This window comes from Monodelphis domestica, chromosome 1 (assembly GCF_027887165.1).
Source record: "Monodelphis domestica isolate mMonDom1 chromosome 1, mMonDom1.pri, whole genome shotgun sequence".
NCBI classification, from domain to species: domain Eukaryota; kingdom Metazoa; phylum Chordata; class Mammalia; order Didelphimorphia; family Didelphidae; genus Monodelphis; species Monodelphis domestica.
Window position 1 is genome coordinate 466,948,722 of NC_077227.1, and position 21,088 is coordinate 466,969,809.

Consider the following 21,088-nt stretch of genomic DNA (forward strand, 5'->3'; position numbering starts at 1 on the left):
ATTTTCCAATCTCTCTTTCTCTCAGTCTATAACTGGACTTCAAGGTTTTATGGCAAAAATCATCGGCAGGATTAATCATGAAATGTTTAATTCAAAGCATATGCTTGGGTGGGGCAGAGAAAGGAAAAGGAGGGAGAAAAGAAAAGGAAGAGAAAGCATCTTCTGAGCAAAGGGAGGCACATGTAGAACAATGATTAAACACAAGACACAGGATTAGATCAAGCTTGTAAATGAATATTTTAAAATGAATCTGCCTTCTTCCTGCTTCAAGGCCAAATAAATTAAGCTGTGTTCCTTACTAATTCTCTAGGTACCAATCCTTACTACCTGGGCGAGTGGGTTCTTTGCAAGCCTAAAAGAAATGGGAGTCATAGTTGTGAAGTGCTTTCTTGCCCATTTAAAAATAAATACTGTCTCTACCCCAAATCATAGAACTGGTTAGTACATGGGGGTTTAAAAACATGGCAATAGAAACATCTCCTCTAACCCACATTGATTCATGTGGTTCTTTGGGTAAGATTACCTTAAGCTGATCCATAGGGCCTTTCATCCCCAAACATTTCATATACTTAAAATGAGATACAGTCCAGCCATGATGAGATTTCTTGTCCACCATGGGAACAAAACAAAAAAGGTACTATGGCCTTGATTGAAATCATAGCCCCAGAATTTCACAACTCATGTTAAAGGTCAATAAGAGGAACGATTTTAACCACGATGAGAAGCTCAGAAAGCAACATTGTTTGGGAGTTATTATGGAAACCAGAGAAGACTGAGGACTAATATAGTGGAAAGCCAGTGAAGTTTAAATTATGAGGCGATAAAAACAACAGGATATTTGACATGCATTACTGTAATCAATGGCAAAGGGCTCCAGCAGAATGAGAATGGGGGCATTGTTATTGAAGAGAGAGAGAGAGAGAGAGAGAGAGAGAGAGAGAGAGAGAGAGAGAGAGAGAGAGAGAGAGAATAGTGAAAACATGGCACTATGGGAGATACAAAAGGGTATGGCATATTAGCCCAGTTTGCAAGAACCTTAACAGTTTAGTTGAAGAGACGAGGCATGTACAGAAAGTTAAATGACAATACAAGGGAAGTCACAAGGCAGGACAGGTTGAATCTTTCTCCAACAATTGTGCTGAGAACAGATTGCTGCTTTGAGGATCAAATGAGTTTACATGCATGAAAATGCTTGGGAAAATATTTTTTAAACTCATACACAAGCATATTATATTATTAATAGTAATGATAACCCAGCATTCTATTCTGAGCTCTCCACTCCAGAGCACAGAATCTTGGAAAAGTCAGTCAACCTTAGGCAGAATTTTCCCATTTTAGAAATGAGAATATTGTTTGAATATAGTATACTTGAGAATTACTTTAAGAGCTATGAGGTAGAGATGAACTACAGAGTTCTAATGAGACAGCAGCTGCATTTTAGTTCTGGCCACCATAATACCAGCAAAAACTAGTTAAATGGAATTATATCATACTGATATTGAAAGATAAAAGAAAAATGGCTAGAAGCTATCTAAAACTATATTTATTCCAAATTATTTTAGTCTTCATCTTGATCTCTATGATAATGCTGACTGTTCAGTCACATAATCCTAGAGGGCAACAATCTTACTTATTCAATTCATTTAATACCATAACTAAAAGAATGCTTAATAAATATTTTTGAATAGAGAAAAGAATTCAGTGGATAGCAGCTGATATTAGGAAAAGATTTAAAGTGGTATTGTAAGTACAGTCTCTAACAATAGTCAGCTTTGTAAAATCTGGCAAGTTATTTCACTTTCCCTATCAGTAAGGGGAGGGAGATTTGACTTCTCAGTCTCTTCCAGCTCCCACATTCAATGTTTTGGTCCTTTTCCAGTTCTTATTCTTTGTTCAAAGATCACTTAGAGCTCCTATATTCTATGGTCTAGGGTTCCTTTTCACTGTGGCAATCCATGATTCTATTACTCTACATGTCCAGAGTGAGGGAGTAACCACTTGTGGTGGGCTGATAAAAAGAATATGGATGTGATTAATTTATAAGTTGCAAATTAAGAGAAAAGATGAGCCAGTTCATTGTGGCAAGCTAGTTATTTTAAGAATTTACCTACAAGGATGCTTTCTGGAAAACCTGGAAAGCCTTCCATGAACTGATGCAGAGTGAAATGAACAGAACCAAGAGAATAGTGTACACCTTAACAACAATACAACAATATTATATGATGGTCAACTATGAATGACTTAACTTCCCAGCAATAAAATATACAAGATCCAAGGCAGTTATGAGGGGCTTATGACAAAAAAAAAAATGCTATCTACTTTCAGAGAAGGAACTGATGGAGTCTGATTGCAGATCAAAGCATACCATTATTTTAATCCTTGCCTTCTGTTGAGAATTGGTATTCAATATAAATTCCAAGGCAGAAAAGTGGTAGGGGCTAGGCAATTGGGGTTAAATGACTTGCATAGGGTCGCACAGCTAGGAAATGTCTGAGGTCATATTGGAACCTAGGACCTCCCTCCTGTGTGTGGGTAAATACAGGCATCTGATAGTATGATTAGTTCTAGATTTAGATTCAGAGGACATGGGTTCAAATCCTAGTTCCATCAATTATTACCTGTTTGTCTTTGAGCCAGTCACTTCTTCTGAACTGCAACTCCCTCATGTACAAAATAATAAAGTTTAATTGAGGCATTTATAAGGTCTTGAAATCCTGTAATCCAAATTACAAAAGTCTAGCAATGGAGACACTCACCAAGCTTCCAAAATACTTGCTACAACCAATAACATACCTGTTGGGTGTGAATCCCACATTTTCCAGAAGAGTTGCTTGGTCTCCGTCTCGAGGGAAACCATGAAGTACCCATCCATAGCAAATACAATCCTGTTCACTGAGACGTTTTACAAGGATTCTAATGACGATTTGATCAGGAACTAGAAGGGAAAATAATGAAACCTTGTTTTAGACAAAGGTCATAAAACAGAATTTATGAAATCTCTCTTGTCAGAGCAGCATGAGAAGACTTATGTGAACTGATGCACAGTAAAGTAAGCAGAATCAGGAAAGCAATATACACAGTAACTAGAGCAATTTTAATCAGAAAAAAAAACCACAACAAAATAATGAAAATTAAATGTTGTGAAAATGTAATGACCATTTCTATTAATCTTTATATTCTCTTAAGTAAATAGCACAGGATTTTATAAAGAGTAGTCTCTCATGAAATGGTGACTAGATTTTATATGAATATACCTTGTTTACTCAAATTGCAAATTGTGGAGTTTGACCCTCAAGGCAAAAGTTTAGGTTGATATTTAGATCAACTGAATGATTAATAATAATTTCAACTGTCTACTTTGTTTTACAATGGGTTTCAAGGTCTTCTCAGTGTGTTTGTTTATATGCCTCCTTCAAGGAAGGAAATATGTCTTCCATTTTTAAAAGACGTGCAATAATTTCCAGCATGTAGATCTATGGCCCCCAAGGAAATGAAAGGAAAAGGAAAAGAATCTATATGTACAAAAATATTTATAGTAGCAATTTTTGTGGTGGCAAAGAATTGGAAACTGAAGGATGCCTATCAATTGGAGAATGGTTAAAAAAGATATGTATGTGAATATGATGAAATACTAAACAATGTGCTATAAGAAATGATAAAGGGGATGGTATCAGAAAGATCTGGGAAGATTTATATGAACTGATGGAAAATGAAGTGAGAAGAACCAGGAAAACAATCAGTAATAGTAACAGTGTAAACATATTCAAATGTGAAAGATTTACTACTCTGATCAATACAATGATCCACCAGAATTCCAAAGGCCTGATGATATAAAATACTATCTAGTTTCAGATAGAGAACTGATGAAAACTGAATCATATTTTTTCCTTCTTCTCTTTTTCTTATTTTTAGTGAGGGGGCATAGATAATATGGAAATGTTTTGTATGACCTCATGTGTATAATAGGTATCATATTTCTTGTCTTCTCAAAGAGTGAAAGAGGTGGTGGAAAAGAGAGAATTTGTGACTGAAAATAAAAAAAATAAATTAAAAAAATTTCCATTATGGCACCATGATACACAGTGCACAATCATGTAAAATACTTTTCATATTTTTAATTACAGAAAAAGGAGCTCTATAACTGATGGGTATACCTAATTCAGAGACAAGATTATACTCTCTAGTAGTTTCCCATGTGCTTAAAGAGTGGAAGAATTACTAGTTTTTCATGTTAATGCTGATTATCATTTTAAAATTATTTCACTAGTGAAATCAGTTTCATAGCCAGTATGTCTCACAGGCAAAATCTGAACTCAGGTCTTCCTCAGAGGTTAGCTCTCTAATCATTATACCATATTGTCTCTCAAGTATATAATCGAAGAAACTAAGAATCTAAGAGGTTAAGTAGCAACAACAATAATAGCTAAAATTTCTATATTGCTTTCAGGTTTGTAAAACACTTTACATTTATCATTCCATTTGATCTGCAAACAACCCTGTAAAGAGGGTACTATTATTATCTTTCCCATTTTACTGATTATAAAAACTGTGACGTGACAAGAGTCATTCAAGTCAATAGATGGGAGATGGGATTTGAAACCATGTCCTCCCAACTCGATTGCTCTTTTTTTCTCTATACCATACTATATTTTCACACTATTAATATGTCCCTAATAATTCTAAGCATTTATGGAACCAGGATGAGTTTGGTGTTTAGAGAAGACAGTTATTTTCATAATTAGAAACCCAAGCATTCAATTCAAAGGCTTATGCCTAAAATTAGAATCTTTGCACATCAAAGCACACACATAGCAAGATGCAAACCGAGGTAAGAATACTGGAGGAGCTTTAGCAAAAAGAAGGGTGATAGTGGACTGGGGAAATGAATCACTGAACACTAGGAACACTGAGTATGTGCTTTATTCCTCCCACTGGAGCTCTATGCAGCCAAACTGTGGAAATCCTCCCCACACATTTGATGGTGTTCAGAGCAGCACAAGGGAGCTCTGCAGCCAGTCCACAAATGAGACTGGGGGTCAGCCAGCTTTTTGGTTTTCATCTAGGTGGGAGATCCCCTGAACTGGCACAAAATGATTTAACAAGTTGGCTCTAGGTCCAGGTTTCAGGTTGCCCTGACCTTCTGCTGTAGGTTTAGGACTTCTAAGACGATCAACCCTGGTTATGTTGTTTTTGTTTTTTGTTTTTTGTTTTTTTTGTCAAGCTATGATCTCCTATAACTTGCTTTTCTTTAATCTTCACTGCACATTCTTTTCTGATTCATATTTAGAACCAAATATTTCTCAAGATTCCATGTTTCAGAGATAACTGAAGACTACAGGAAATGTATATAGAAAATGAAATATTACATCGAAGCCTCTTATTTACATTGACACAACTGACATTTTCCTGAAATTTATATCTTCTCCCCCAGACTCATTAAATATCCTATGTGGGTGATGTTCTAAGTTCCAGCAATTTGCACTGCATTCCCTGCAATTTGCACTCATTTTTCAGAGATGATTGGTAAATATTACCATTGTTTGCTGTGAAATTAGTTCTCAAGAGAAGATAGTTTTCTATATAGTTATTATAACTGACTGTTTCACACCTTCTTTTGAGATACATAGCTTCCCTAATGCAATCCTACAGATAAAAGAAACTCAAAAAATAAGTGCTTATCAGAGACTTACAACAATGTAAACAGAAAGAACAATAAAAACAAAACTGAATGTTTTGTAATTATAATGACCAAGCTTTGACCAGAGAAGGGCTGGAGCTGTGTACCTCTCTTCCTTTCCCAGAGATGGGGGGAACTATGGCTGTAGAATTTTGCTTATTCTTTCAGACATGGTTGATGTTTGTTGAATTGTGGTTTCTTTGTAAATTTCTGTTATAAAGGAAGGTCTGACAGATAAGGGAGAGGAGGGAGGGATATATTTGGCAATGCATGTGATATAAAAACAAAAGGTATGAGCAAAAAAAAAAACTGTTCACATAATTTGAGCTGAGCCTGGAAAGCTGGCTACCATTTCAATAGGTGGAGCTGGGCAAAAGGCATTACAGATACAGGAAGCACTAAGAAAGGCAGAGAAATGGGAAAGTTTGGGGAATGTTTGTAGAACAGTGAATAATTTATTTGCCAAAAATAGGATATTCAAAGAAGCTATACTGAAATAAAGGTAGAAAGGTAGATTGAGGCCAAGGATTGAGGTCCTTGAATGTCAGGCTAAAGATCTGGTACTTTTTTTTCAGGAGATAGCAGAAAGAGCACTGGATTTGATGGATGACCTGGATTTATGTTTCAGATTGGCCAATTACTATCATGTGGGACTTTAAGGTCATACTCCTCCTTTCTAGGCCTTACTTTCTTCCACTGTAAAATGTAGGGATCTAGCTATAATCCAATGATCACTAGGGGGCCAGCAAAGGTTTATAAGCAGGGAAGGAACAGGATCAGAGCTATGTGTTAAAGAGTAAGTTGTCAGCTCTATGCAGGATGGTTCTGAGAAAAGGATAGAATGGAGGCAGGGAGACCTATTAGGAGGCTGAACTATAAAAGTGATAATAAGAATAGGAAAAAAGAGATATATGTAAGAAATATTGACACAATGACTCTCAATGTACTGCGAGACCAGGGCTCTTCAATGCACTAATTTGAATATAGCCACCAACATAATGGAGGTTCTTTAAAGAACTTAGAAAGAGCAAGGTTAACTAAACTCACTTCAGTTCTATGCACAGACTGTTCACTTTTGGATGCAAAGGGAAAACCCAAAGTCCTAGCCCAGCCCTCAAGGAGTTTACATATAAATTCTGTAAAGGGTCTAAATCTAGTACCAGTCCACAAATATTGAATGATGATCACTTAGTTTTTTATGGCTTGACATTACCTTTCATCTCCTTTAGAAACTCAAAACCCACATTGCTCCAAGGGGATTGTGAAAAGGAAAACAGCATCATGTTATAGTTGAAAGAAGACCTGTGAATCAGGTCTAATATTTTGTATGGTTTTTTTTTAACTGAAATATCTGTGGACCCCTTGTTTCTCTTAGGAGACTGACTATAAAAGCTCCATGGACACAAGGGCTGTTTCATTTTTATCTTTTTCTCTCTAGTGCTTGTTCAAATTTTTGGTACACATGCTTATTAACAAATGCTTATTGAAAACTGAGTTTAGTTTTAAACACTAGCTCAGCAAGTGATCAAGTATATGAATTGCAGATGAGTCTTGGTCTTTGTTTCCTTTATCATCTTTTAAAATGAAGAGTTGGATTCAAGTGTCTCAAAGGTCTTAGCACTGACATTTTATGGCTATTACAAAGAAGGGGGTGAGAATGGACTTTTAAAGATGATCTTCAAATATGCGTGAAAATGTTCTTCCAAATGTAATGGTGAAAATGGTTTTTCCTAAGAGTAGAACGATTAAATATAATACTTCTTTTAAACTGTCCTCCTCTGTTGTGTTAGACTAGAATCATAGAACCACAGAATCCTAGAATCCATACAATTTAGCAACAGCAGGGATCTGAGAGATCATTAGGTCCAAGCCCATCTGGATCTAACAGTCCCTTGAAGATATTCTGTTTACAAATCAAACTTTCTATTTCATACCCATAAGACACATAAAGATGACAAAAGAGGAAAATGGCACATGTGGGAGGGGCTATGGGAAAATAGGCACATTGATGAAGCTGTGAATTAGTCCGGTCATTCTAGATAGAGATTTTCAAATTACCAAACTGTACTTGCCCTTTGGCCCAACTATATAGCTCCTAGTCCTGCACTCCAACGATCAAAGAAAGAGGAAAAGGATCTATATATCTAAATATATATCTATATCTATACATATATATGGGTCTACATATTGTATATATATATGTATATAGCATTTTTTCATCACAGTTGAAAGTTGGAAACCCGAAGAAGCAGTACCTATTGTGAAATAGCAACACAAATTATGATATATGAATGTAAATAGAATAGTAATGCACCATAAGAAATTACTAAATGGACAGTTTCAAAGGAAACTAGGAAGATTCCTATGAACTGATTCAGAGTGAAAGGAACAGAACTGGGAAGAAAAAATTTATAATGAAAACAACAGAGAGAAAAACAACTTTAGAAACTCTAAGGCAAGGCTAAACCAAGGCAATCACAGAAGACTAAAGATAAAACAAGCCATTCCACCGCCTGCCAGGTGGTAAACTTTAAAATGCAGAATGAGACATATTTGGGAAATGGCCAATGTGGGAATTTGTTTTGCTGTGGTATGCATATTCAAAATAAGGGTATTATTTTTCAGTTTTTAAAATTGTTCAATGGCAGGTTGGAGGGGGTTTGGGAAAGAGTATACAAAAAGCTTGCTGGTAAAAAGGGATTAATTAAATTTTTAAAAAAGAAATCAAACTTTGATATTCAACTAATAGTATAGAATAAGACACATTTTCACATATGAATAGTACACGTAAATATGTTTTGATTAACAATGCTTATTTTATACAAGGGAGTTTTTTTTTATTTGGGTTGAGGGGAAGAGTAATTATTTCTTCCCTTCTCCTCCTCCCCACAAAAAGAAAAAGAGCATCAATGAAACATCTAAAAATATACAAGAGGGGAGGGAGGGAAATAATGTGATTATTGTAACCAAGGAATAATGTTTTAAATTGACTAAATAAACTTATTCAAATGGAAAAAAAATAAAAATACACAAGAGATAACAGAATGAAGAAGTGCAGATAAGTAAGGCAATTGTATTATTTTATTTTTAAATTTTTATTTTTATTGTCTTACAAAACACAGTTCCATATTAGTCATTGCTGTAAGAATACTCATATATAACCAAAACTTCAAAGACACAAATACACTGATGTGAAAGATGACTCCAAAAATCCTTTCTCTGGAGATGGATATTATTTCCTGTCCTAAATCTTTCAGGATTGTCCCAGATCATTGCATTGCTGGGAGTAGTCAAGTTTTCACAGATAATCAGTGTATGATATTGCTGTGATTGTGGTTCTGCTTATTTTGCTTTGCATCAGTTCCTGCAGATTTTTTCAGCTTTTTCTGAAACCATCTTGCTTATTTCTTATAATGCAATCATATTCCATCACCAACAAGTGCCATAATTTGTTCAATTTGCATCCCCTCAATTTCCAATTCTTTGCCCTTACAAAAAGAGCTGCTATAAATATTTTTTGTACAAATAGGTCCTTTCCCCTTTTTTATTATCTCTTTGGGATACAGACCCAGAAGTGGTATTATTGGATCAAAGGGTATGCCCTTTGGGCATAGTTTCAAATTGTCCTCCAGGACGGTTGAATCAGTTCAGGACTCCACCAACAATGCATTAGTGTCCCAATTTGAGGGCACTGATTTTAAGGGACAAGTTGACATATATATTCATGATTTAAAATACAAACTTTATTTTCTGGTCTTTTTGCATACCGAAATGCTCCTGTTTAGCTGATTACTCTTTTAGTTCATAATAAAGAATAAGCATGATCTGGGAGCATTTTAGCTCTTTCTAGCTTAATATCTCATATCACAGTTAATGACTTATATCTGTGGAAAGATAATGAAATTCTGATATTGTTATATTAATATTCAAGAATTTAGAATGACATAAGATAGCAGAACCAGAAAAGACTTTAGATACCATGTAGCTCTTTCCTCTCACCTTCCAAATGAGGAAATTGTGACTTTATCCAAGCTCATTCTGCAAATGACTTAAACCAAAGTCCCTAACTTCCATTCAGGACTCCATCATATTCAGGAAGTTTTCCAATTATCTGTCCTCACCCCAACTCTTAATGTGCAGAAAGATTTTTGCTCTCATTTATTTGGGAGTTTCTGCCAAGGATGAAGAATACATCCCCATCCATGCTTGTCCATCTTTGTGATTCCTGTACATCCCCCCCCCCCAATCTCATTCTAGGAGTCTCCCCAACATGCTGGAAATCTTTCTTTTCTTCTTCTGAAATTGAACTAATTATTGATAGAGCACTCTGGTTGTCCACCTGTCATTCTTTACTTTTCCCATCCTTGATTCCTATTCCTTTTTTGAGTTCCTCCTTGGCTATTTGTTGTAGCCTGTTATTCATTACCCTCTGTGCTTGGTGTCTTTACCATGACACCTTTTCAATCAGCACAAGAAAATGACTTATTCCAAGCTATGGAAGAAGACAACTCCCAGGAGGGAATTGAGAAAAGGGAGTTTCCTCTCCCTTGTACTTGGCAAATTCACTATTTATGCTTTTCTGAACATAGAGGAGAGAGGAGAATTAGACTCCAGTAGCTTTTACCTACTTGTGACTATAGTACTTTTGGTAATTTCATTATGATTTTGAATGGTGAAATTTATTTTCAATCTCAACCAATACATACCACTACCTGGCAGTTGGGACAATATATCTGGTTGAAAGAATTTTTTGCTAACTATGAGTGAAGATCAAAATACTTTTTCAGTCTTCATGTGTTACTGTGCAATAATATTTGAGAAATGCATCATACTGGTACCCCAAAAAAAAAAAGCACTGTTATCATCTGGGAAGGAAAGTTATTACTCATTGGGGCGATCAGAGATAACCTTATGGAAGAGGTAGAATGTAAGCAGAACTTTAAAAGATAGCTAGAAATTCAACCAATTAAGGTGAGATATTTCAGACATATGACACCAAAGTTAGCAGATGTTACACAGGAAATATGTGGTATCTAAATGGAAGAATAGAATTGATATTATTAATACACCTTTCCCATTCTCCTTAATCTTCATGGTCATGGAGTAAAGAAAAAAAATAACACTAATGAACCATCACTGTTTTTGTGCTTTCATTCTGTGCCTCAGATCCCAAATAAATATGATGGTAGAATACTCATTTATAGCACAATCTATGAAGAATTAAAGAATTAAAATGGGTGCAGGTCACCCAAAGGCAGCCATCTGACTACATATATCATGAGGGTAAAGAGGCTGGAATATAATACCAATGACATTTGAGAATTGGTGTAGGGGTTCATCAGCAAAATGGCTAGAAAGTGAGGTAGGCAGGGATGGTGGTAGTGGGCAAAGCAAGAGTGAGGGATGACAGGTAGGCAGCCTGAATGCTGCTATGGTATTCCTATCTTGTGAAGAGACCTGGATGAAAGTCCCAAGTATACTGGTTGAAGTCATAGTAGAAGGTTGAAAACGTATGCATGGGTTGTGACCTATATCATTGGAGGGAGTGCCCACATTGATGAGATCATAGATCTCATATATGGATTTATATGTGCTCTCTAATGCAGGGGTCTCCAAACTTTACCCAGGGGGCCAGTTCACTGTCCCTCAGACCGTTGGAGGGCTGGACTATAAAAAATAAAATGAACAAATCTGTATACGGCTGTCTGGGATAGCAGAGGCTGCAGCGCTGGCTGTGATGGGCCTGTCACACCTTGCACAGGCCCATCAATGCCACCTCTATACTGGGCAGCAGTATACACAGTGCGGAATCCCCTCCCCCACTCACTGCTCACCATGCTGACATCTTCCATTGTGCAGCCACATAATCCTTTGGGCGGAGCCTTGTTCTCATTCAGTTACACAAAGGATTATGTCACGGGAAGTAGTGCTATACTTGAGTGACTCTGCACTTTGCAGCGCCACCACATACAGTGCTCCTCTCATTGACCACCAATGAAAGAGGTGCCCCTTCCGGAAGTGCAGTGGGGGCCAGATAAATGGCCTCTGGGGGCCGCATGTGGCCCGTGGGCCATAGTTTGGGGACCCCTGCTCTAATGTATCTTACAGGGTTGTTGTGATGAAAATGCTTTGTAAACCTGAAACCACTATGAAGAAGTAGGTTATTATTAGTGAGATGAATAAAATGTCAAAATTCTATGCACTGGGTGGCAAATCTGGTAATGAAATGGCAGGTCTTGGAGGAAAGGGTTCTAGAAAGTTCCTTACCTATAGATAGAAAGAAGAGTGCTACAGCTAGTTTTCTTGAGCAGAAATGGTTTTGTCCTTCCTGACCTCATCCCTCCAACACATACACTTTCATCATCAATGTTCCTTCATTGTTCAGTTGAGGGTTGATCTATATAGTGTGTTTTGACTCTGACATGAGCAAATCCAAAATTTCCACCCCTGAGTGTTTGCTAGGACTCTTGGGCAGAGATCCTACAACCCTGGGCTTCACCAGAAAGCTCCAGGTGTGGGTTGTTACTCTGTTCTTAAAGTGCTCCAAAGATTGAGGCATGAACTGAGGATCTAGGTGAATTACAAAGGCAAAGGCAAAGCTCTTCCTGTTTAAATTTTTTTCTCACACAACATTAGGGAGCTTCCCCCGTAGAACAGGGCTTCTGTGGCACTTATGGGGTTGAGGTGAAGAGGGGTGGGAGATATTGCTAGAGGCTAAAGCAAATTATAGATGACTCTGGATGCACTGACTTGAACTGCCTCATCTGAGGCAAGAAAAACTCTCCAAATAAGCTTCTCTTCTCACCTTCTCGAAAGATTCCCTGAAACATGTGAGATCCCAGGACACAGCCCTGGAGAAGACCATACATTTAGTTAAACTGTCCAAGAAATCCACCTCCTCTCCTATCTCCAGTTAGTGTGCTTTAATTCTCTTTCAGGCTCCTTTTTTTTACTCTTTTTAAAACTCTTTTTTTTTCCTCTGTGAAGGCTATCGACTCATTTCTTCCACCTTGCCCTATCTGGCTGGCCAGTTCAGCACAAATGCACTTTTCGGAAAGGATTTCTGCTGTTGTGTTCTGCCAAAAGTTTAAAGTCCCCTTGATAATACTGCCCATTTAGCCTTTATCCTTTTCTCAGATAGAGATTTTTCAGCTTGGGTCTAAAGTCTTTCACCATTAATTCAGATGCCTAAGGCTTGATTTCAGTGCTTGACAGTTAACATCTTACCCTGAGTACTAGCTGCTGCTAAGGGCTACCTCCTTGGAATGTCCTGTCAACCCTAAATTTAGCAAAGTGCAAGATGTGAATGTCCTATTATTTTAGGAGGCCACACTGGATAACTTCACTTGCTTGCTCAACCTCTTCCATGAAAAACATGAGTTCTCACAATGACCTTACAGGAGCTTAACTTCAATTCACTTGTTTCCTAATAGACTTGGTTACTGATTTTAAATAGTGGCTTAATTAACACAGCTTATCATCAGAGAATGTGACAAGCCCAAGAGACATAGCCTCCAGCCTAGAATGGGTCTATGCCCTAAAGACTGAGCCCCCTTCCCCAATCAAGCATGATCAACTTGAACTCTAACGAGGAAAAAGGGCCACTGGTCATGATGGCCCCCACATGCCATACCTGATGGATTGTGAGGCTTTCTCTGACTCTGCCATTTCACTCTATGCCAAATCACGGCATCCAAGAACTGGGTCATCTTAGAAACTGTCTGGTTCAAATGCCTAATTTTACATGTAAAGATTCTGAGGCCCAGAGAGGGAGACAGTCCTTCCCAAGGTGACACAGGTTTCTCCAATCCCAATCTGTAGGCTTTCCATTTCACCACGCTGCCATCTGTTGTAGTTTTCTATAGCTAATCCCCCTATTACTTTTAAATGAATGTGCTCTAGATACAAAGTATTTGAACATTAGAGCTCAAAGGCATCTGAGACCTGAAGGAATGTTTCAGAAATAGGAAAGTGACATTCCTAGGATATATGAATTTGGGCAAAAATTACCTTGTTTTCCTTCCTGGGCTCTTGCTTCTCTCCCTTTCTACACCTCCCCATGCCCAGCTCCCCTGCTGACTCAAGGAAACAGTCATTTGGCATTGTAACAAACCTGGGACCTGTATGAACTTAGATTAATTCAGCTAAAAAAAATTAGTTCATGATCCTCCTGGCTACTTTCATCCAACAACTTTGCTACAATTCCACATTTGAAATTCCACTTCTGAGACTTCTTTTTCCTTAAAAGGCTACCTTAGGTGGAGATGGGGGGAGTGGGGAGGGAGTGGAGTAGGGTCTAGCCAGCTAAGTGACTCAATTGATTGAGATCCAGGTCTAGAGTTGAGAGGTCCTGGGTTCAAATTTGGCTTCCTAACTGTGTGATACTGGACAAGTCACTTAACCCCCAATTGCTCTTACTTACTTACCCTTACTGCTCTTCTGCCTTGGGACCAATACACATTAGATGAAAAAAAAAAGATGGTTGAAAGGAAAAAAAAAGACTGACTTGTATAAAGCTAAAGATATGGGTGTTGGTTGGGGTAGGGAAGAAATCATGGAATCTGAGAGTTGGAAAGGACCTCAGAGGTCATCTAGGCCAACCCATTAACCAAGGAATGTCCACTGTAAAATATCAGACAAATGTTTATCCAACCTCTGCTCAAGGACCTCCCAAGGCACTCAATTCTACTTTTAGAGAGCATTAACTGGCATCAAGCTTAAATTGACCTCGTCACAATGTCCACTCACTACTCTTGGTTCTGCCCTCTAGAACCAGAAATAGCAAATCTGATCTTCCCCTCCATGTGACAGCCTTTCTGATACTTATATATGTTCCTCCCTTTCCTACCCCTAAATGACAAGGAGATGAAACAATCAATGTGTCACTGCTAGTCATTTACAACAAAGGGACACAAAACAGAGGATCCTACATACAAAAACATTTATAGCAGCACTTTTTGGTGGAAGCAAAGAACTGGAAGGGAAGCAGGTGTTCATCAGTTGGGAAATGAATGAACAAACAGATGTATGTGAATGTTTGGTGGATTGCCATGCTATAAGAAATGATCAACAGGAAAAATTCAGAAAAACTTGGGAAGCATGAAGAAAAAAATAACAAGGGAACAATTTCCACAAGGAGCATAATAATATAAAGGAAAACTACTGAAAAACATCAGAACTCTGATTGATGTCGTGATCTACTGTGACTTTGGAGGATTGATTGTATAAAGCCAAATGGTACTGGGCTTTAGGGGAAGAATGAGGCACAGATTTCCAGACAGAGTCAATGTGTTTACTCCTTCTTGTTTGTGTTAGGAGTGTTCTATTGTTGTTGGGAGTTTTGAAGGGTAATCACTGGGAAGTGATCATAGTATTAAAAAATAAAATAATTTTCTTAAAAGACCCAATCGATATGTCCTCAGTGCTTCTCAATCCCTCAGTCCTCAACTGGGGAATACCCTCCTTCTCTTCAAGCAACTAGGTAGGCAAGTTCCCAGGCAAAGTTAATGAACACTCATTCTTGGTAAGAGCTGGGAAGGGGGGAAGATTAGGAGAAGGCCGAAGATGGTGGCAGCGGGGTCTTATACACTCCAAGCCTATAGGCGCTTTTCCAAAGTGAGAAAAGGAAGCTCTAGAAAGCCTGAGCTCAGAGACATGAGGTTGGTCCCTTTTAGAAGACACCTGTTGTTACCACCAGAGAAATTCAAAGAAACCTCATCCACCCTCATTTCTTAAAGCCTACGAGTGAACATAATAGCATGGCATCAGTTCCTGGAAATTGCTAGTGCCTGCCTGCCTTTTTTCCCCAGATGTAAATGGAAATCATGATTGTCTTTCCAAGCACCTATTGTGCTAATAGACAGGCTGGGGGCTCAGCCATCCTGCCAGTCCCTGTTCTTTCCATGGTTTGTTTATTATTTACTGCCACCTGCTGGCCAAAGTTGTATCCTGCACCACCTCAGATAGCCTACTCAGAAATGCACAGAGAATAGTCACAGAGAATTAATTGTCTAGAAGGGCCAAGGAATAATAGAAGGCATGCATTACCCTCCACAATATTCATTGCTTAAATCTGAAATTCTCCAAAGAAATTGATCTCATATTATAGGGCTTTATGATAAGCTCAGGCCATAGGTAACAATTTAAAACAATTTCAAAGAACCCCTCTCTGCAGAAAATGGGATCCAAGATGAACATTTCTTAGGTATATTTGTTTTTTAAAATTTATTGAAATATATTGCCCCTAGACCTACTTATTATAAAGAAGGGTCAATCCTTCCAAACCCCCAAACTTCATAAATCTCATGCCTCCTCTCTTTGGCAATTACTGAGGCAAAAGGCTTACAGAAAGCCAAGAAATCTAGTTCTAGAGTCAAGACTCCCAGGCCTTTATGGAATCTCTCCTTGCATAGCAGATAAAGTGCTGGGATCTCTGCCAAAGGAACATTTTACTTTTTTAAATTTCATTTGATCTGACTGATACCTTTTTGGTTCCTGTTTTTTTTTCTGTTTTGCATTTTGTCAAGATAAATGAATTGCATTTAATCAAAGATGCTTATTTAGGATCATCATCCTACAAATGCTGTGGGATAAGGAGCATACTTCCAATGAGATCAATGAACTATTGGAGCTTGGATCCTTTCATCCCATTTTAACATAATTCAATGAAGCCTGATTTAATCTCCAGTACACAGAGTAACTTAGGAACATAGGTCAGATGTAAGCAAGATGAGCTCAATTTTTATTTTTAGATTTTGATGTAGTCCAAAACCTAATGTGAAAAGGTTATAGCTGTATAAGCTTCATGCCTACTGGAGAGGTATAGTGAGTGCCAAATAAAAAATAAATTGGTTTGAACTTCTCCAGAGGCACAAGTTAAAATATTGCTCAGTGAAGAGAAGAGAGTGGGGGAGGGACATGCCTAACATTTCAATAAAGTTAAGTTGGTCCCAGATCTGGGTTCCATTCTGATTGTCATTTAAAAGTAGCAATTTGAGGCTAACAAATTCATGTGAGTGTTCAACTCCACAGTGGTGTGAGATGGACAACTTGTAAATGTATCCCAAATAAATTTAAAAGGTGCTTGTGATCTTGTCTATGATTTGGAGGAGAATAAGGGAGGGAGCTGCTGTAGAAACTAGACATCTGAGATCAGAGGGAAGAGCAGGAAGGAGTAGGAATGAGACAACATCAGCAACTGGTGACATTAATATAAACAAATTAAAAAATCTGAACTTTATATATATATATATATGTACATATATATACATGTTTGTGTGTGTGTGTATAAGTGTGTATATATATATACACACACTGAGCTTCAATGTCTCCTTTCTACCTTCCAGACTGTGTAGAGGATGCAAGTGGTCTTTTTGTTAGTCTGGTGTTGGGAAGACCATGGGCTGGTAGATTTAAAGCTGAAAGAAGTTGCTATGGTATACTCAAGGGCTCTGAAGAATAACTTGATCTAGAGGAAAGATTGGTTCCATCTGAATTCCTACTGACTAGCTTTTGTGGATGGAAGAAATCATTGCATAGAGGGGCATCTGGGTAGACAGTTGACAGGCTTGAAAGCAGGAGGATTTGTGTTCAAATGTGGCTTCAGACATTTCCTAGTTTTGTGGCCCTGGACAAGTCACTTAACCCCAATTACCTAGGCCTTGTTGCTCTTCTGTCTTAGAAATGATAGTGAGGTAGAAGGTAAAGGTTTTTTTAAAAAAGTCATTGCATAAAGCCAAGGCTTGAGATTGGGAGTGGAAATGGGGGGGGGGGAGGAATTGGATTAGTGTACAGAATGGTCCCCCAAAACAAAAGACCTGGTTCCAATTCCTACCTCAAACACAAATTAGTTGTGTGACCCTGGGTAAGTCACTTAACCACTCAGAGATCTAGGCAGGTCTCTAAAATAGTAGGTTACAGTGAAGATACTGGCCTACATTAGTTGAGGGAATTCTCTATCCTAAAAAAATAGAAGATCCAGTTCCTATTCCTAATGGTTCTCCTTTTTCCATAAATACACACCCATTCCCATAACCCTGAACCACAACAGTTTTTTCTAGTTTGATCCCTGCCCTCTTGAAGATTTCAGGCTGGAAAATGGATGGCAAATTTTCCTTTTTGTTTTTGGTGTTGGGGAGGCTAGTAAATGAGTAGCTCTCATTTACTATATTCTGATACTAGAGATAGTAAAGTTAGGCTGGATAGATGTCCAGTCTAGTTAATTCAGACTCAAATCTTTGATTATTTTATAATTTACTTTGGTTACAATCACAAATTAATGTATGTATTTATACTGACTTTTCTACCCAAAATCTTTGGCCTCATCTTCCATTCAACAAGACCTTACTATCACTTTTGTATTCTTGAGTTGTTCCGTGGATGTGTAAACCCATTTTCAGAAGAAAAACCCATTTCAGTTTCACCTGCCTGGGACATTGTCAGAAGCCAGGGGAGTTTGAAACAGATCAGGAATTAGAATTCTGAAAAGAGATCTAGAGGGCATCTCTAGGAAGGGCTTGGTGTCATCTCTTTGTGCTCTGCCATGGGACTTCCAGGCTGGAGAAGACAGTGTTTAGTCCTCTGTAGGCTACTGCCTGTCAAGACCAATTTCATAGCTGAATAGACTGGAATGTTATTCTTTCTCCATAGCCACTGTGGCCATGGAGAAAGAAGGAAGAGTTTCCAAGGTATCTCCAATTAAAACAAGGAGAAAACCACTTACTCAGAGATTATTCTCCTCATAGGACCAAAAGTATGTCTGATTGCTTCACAAACTCGACATGGTTCAATCACAGCCTCAGTTTCCTGCAGCAACTATGATCTTTTGATGACTATGCCTAGTAAATTATGATTTTAAGATGTAAAGCAACAATAGAAACAGTCCAGGTGAGCTAATGGGTTAAAAGAATAATGGAAGGACCATTTTGCCAAATAAACCTATTGATGAAACAAGGACATTAACCCTCAGTTCATTAACAGAAATTCCAGCATTTAAAACATAGTTGCTTTTGACTATCCTGGCCACAGATTTTCTTCAACTGAAAAAAAAAAAAAAGACTCCTACCTATTTTCCATAAAGAAATCTTTGTAGCAATCCCAGTGGAAAAGTCAAAAGTTTGACTTGAAAAAAGGAGCTACTTCAAAAGCATTGTCAAACAGAGGTGAGGGTTTCTTTAAAATGCATAAATTAAAGGGGTGTATGTTAATACACCTATAGGAAACTTTACATTGGGGGTTCTTATGGGGGGAGGGCAAGATGTGTATCCGTGTGTATTGGGGAGGTGAATAAAATATACATTTAATAAAAGAGCAAATTAATCTGTTTATTACTTACTGTTTGGACTGCCTCTGTGTGTGTGTGTGTGTGTGTGTGTGTGTGTAGAAAAATGAAAGAAAAATGTAGAATTTTCTCAATAATAAAAAAGGAGTTGCACTGCGGGGCCCCTAAAGCTTGTGAAAAATTAAACTCGACGGATTCAAACTGTCCTATTTCCACTTCAAAAGAGAAGAGGCACTGAGCTCTTCCCAACTTATCTTCAAACGCCCAGCACCCTAGAAAGTTTCTTTAAAAAAATAAAGTCTCCTGTTCCCCCAAGCACTGTACCGGTTACTGTATCCACTGTCTCTCCCTCTTCTAATTATACCCATGTGAGTCTATTAATCAACTTGTAAATTATTTAGAGAGTCATGCGCTATCTTCAGCTAGTACAAACACACTGCATGCAAAGACTTGCTGAAAACGCACAGAGGTCCCTACGGGTCTCTCTCCCGTGTTAAGACAGCTTGCAGCTCGCCAATACAGCGCCGTTAAAAACAAGGAATAACATTCAGCTTTACCTCCTCAGATAGAAAGATTTACTTTGCCTTTCAACTCAGCAACTCTTTGCAAGTTTTTAACAAAAGAGAAAAGCTGGCCTATTGTCGAATCTTTAGTGCGCATTTAGTGATGAGAATATTAATTTGCCGTCAGAAATGAAGGCTTGGGCAAAGGACTGATCATTTCAGCCGCGGGGCTGGTCTTTGGGAGGTCGTTCACAATATTTCCAAGTTAAAATGTGTGTTTGGCTCCTAATTGCCGTACTTGGAGCACAATAGCTAGTTTCTAGCAGTGGGGGAAATGAGTAAATTCATTTTCGTTCTCCTTCCGCCCCCTTCCTAGGTGAGCCATGTCGTTAAGAATCTCTCCGGCTGGACATATCTAAAAGATAGATAGGGAGGGCCCATATCTATGCGGGTTCACCTCGGAGGGATTTCAAACAGCGACAGTGTGATCTGTGGATCTGTTTTCCATCTCTCCTCTATGCACATGAGGATCTACATTTTAATGAGAAAAATCATTAGAGCAACTAAATAGCTGTTCTCCCAACCAAAAAATCAGTGTGTCTCTACGATATGCTCTCAGGAATTCAGAGATTTTTGTGATTGCCCTGCTTTGGATGAGACGCAAATATAGGGGGATGTGAGGAGAATTGGAGTAGAGACTTGTTGCAGACCCGGCAAAAACAAAAACAAACAAACAGAAGCCCCGGCTTGCCAGGGGATGAACATATTGATGTTGTCTCCTGCTCAGCTCTTAAAGAAATGGTCTGTGAAAAGCCAGAGTCTAACTCAGATATTCTTGGCTGGATGAATAATCATTCCGGCATTCTCCTGACCTTCCTATTCCAACAAGTTCGAGAGTATGCCTCTCATTAATAAAGACAAACATCTCACACATTCAGAGCAAAGACTTCAACCAAGAAGGACAAGATATGCCTTTGGCTGTTTTTAATATCTTCCCTGGGCAGCCATTCTCCAGAGAGGACCAAGCAAAGTGAGGGAGAGAAAACAATTACCAGTTTCAATGGAAGGCAACCTTTCTGAACTAAAGAAAGGATGAGGTGCAGCTAATTGGACTCAGAAACCCGGAGGTGGGGCTCCTACCTTTTACCAGTGTCTAGATCACTATTTATAGGTGAAACTCCTTAACCGTAAATTAGATTTATATGGAGAGACAGTGGATTTCTTTATGGTGTGGTGATGAAGACAGACCAGCACAGTGTCCAGCGGACTATGTTGGCTCTTATACTCAGTATAAATATGGAAAAGGGAATTTTATGATTCAAGAACCCTCACTCTTCCCCATGAAAAGTCAGAGTTAGGAACACAGCACCCTAAAAACCAGTTGAAAGTGGCATTAGGAGATGGCAGCTAGAGCAAATGTTTGAGATGAGAAGATGACTAGGACATGATCTCCACTTCCAAAGATAGGAAAATACCAACTTGTGAAGTCAATAGTCCAGACTTGCTAGGAACCCATCAATGCCAGGAGCCCAATTTTAAGTGACACATAAACAACAGAGCCCTTAATTCCACCGAACACCTGGAGTTGGTATTAACTCTGCACTCTACCACTGTAAAAGTGACAGAGAT

General features: G+C 38.2%; 1 protein-coding gene across 4 annotated transcripts in view; it reads right to left on the reverse strand.

The window, feature by feature from the left end:
- Positions 1 to 21,088, reverse strand: part of AK8 (adenylate kinase 8) — a 175,311-nt gene that overhangs the window by 54,392 nt on the left and 99,831 nt on the right. For all 4 annotated transcript variants that reach the window (XM_003339637.4, XM_056812628.1, XM_056812630.1 and 1 more), the window contains one exon: positions 2,794 to 2,935. In XM_003339637.4, the coding sequence (XP_003339685.2) occupies positions 2,794 to 2,935 (142 nt within the window). The remainder of the gene's footprint in view (positions 1 to 2,793; positions 2,936 to 21,088) is intronic.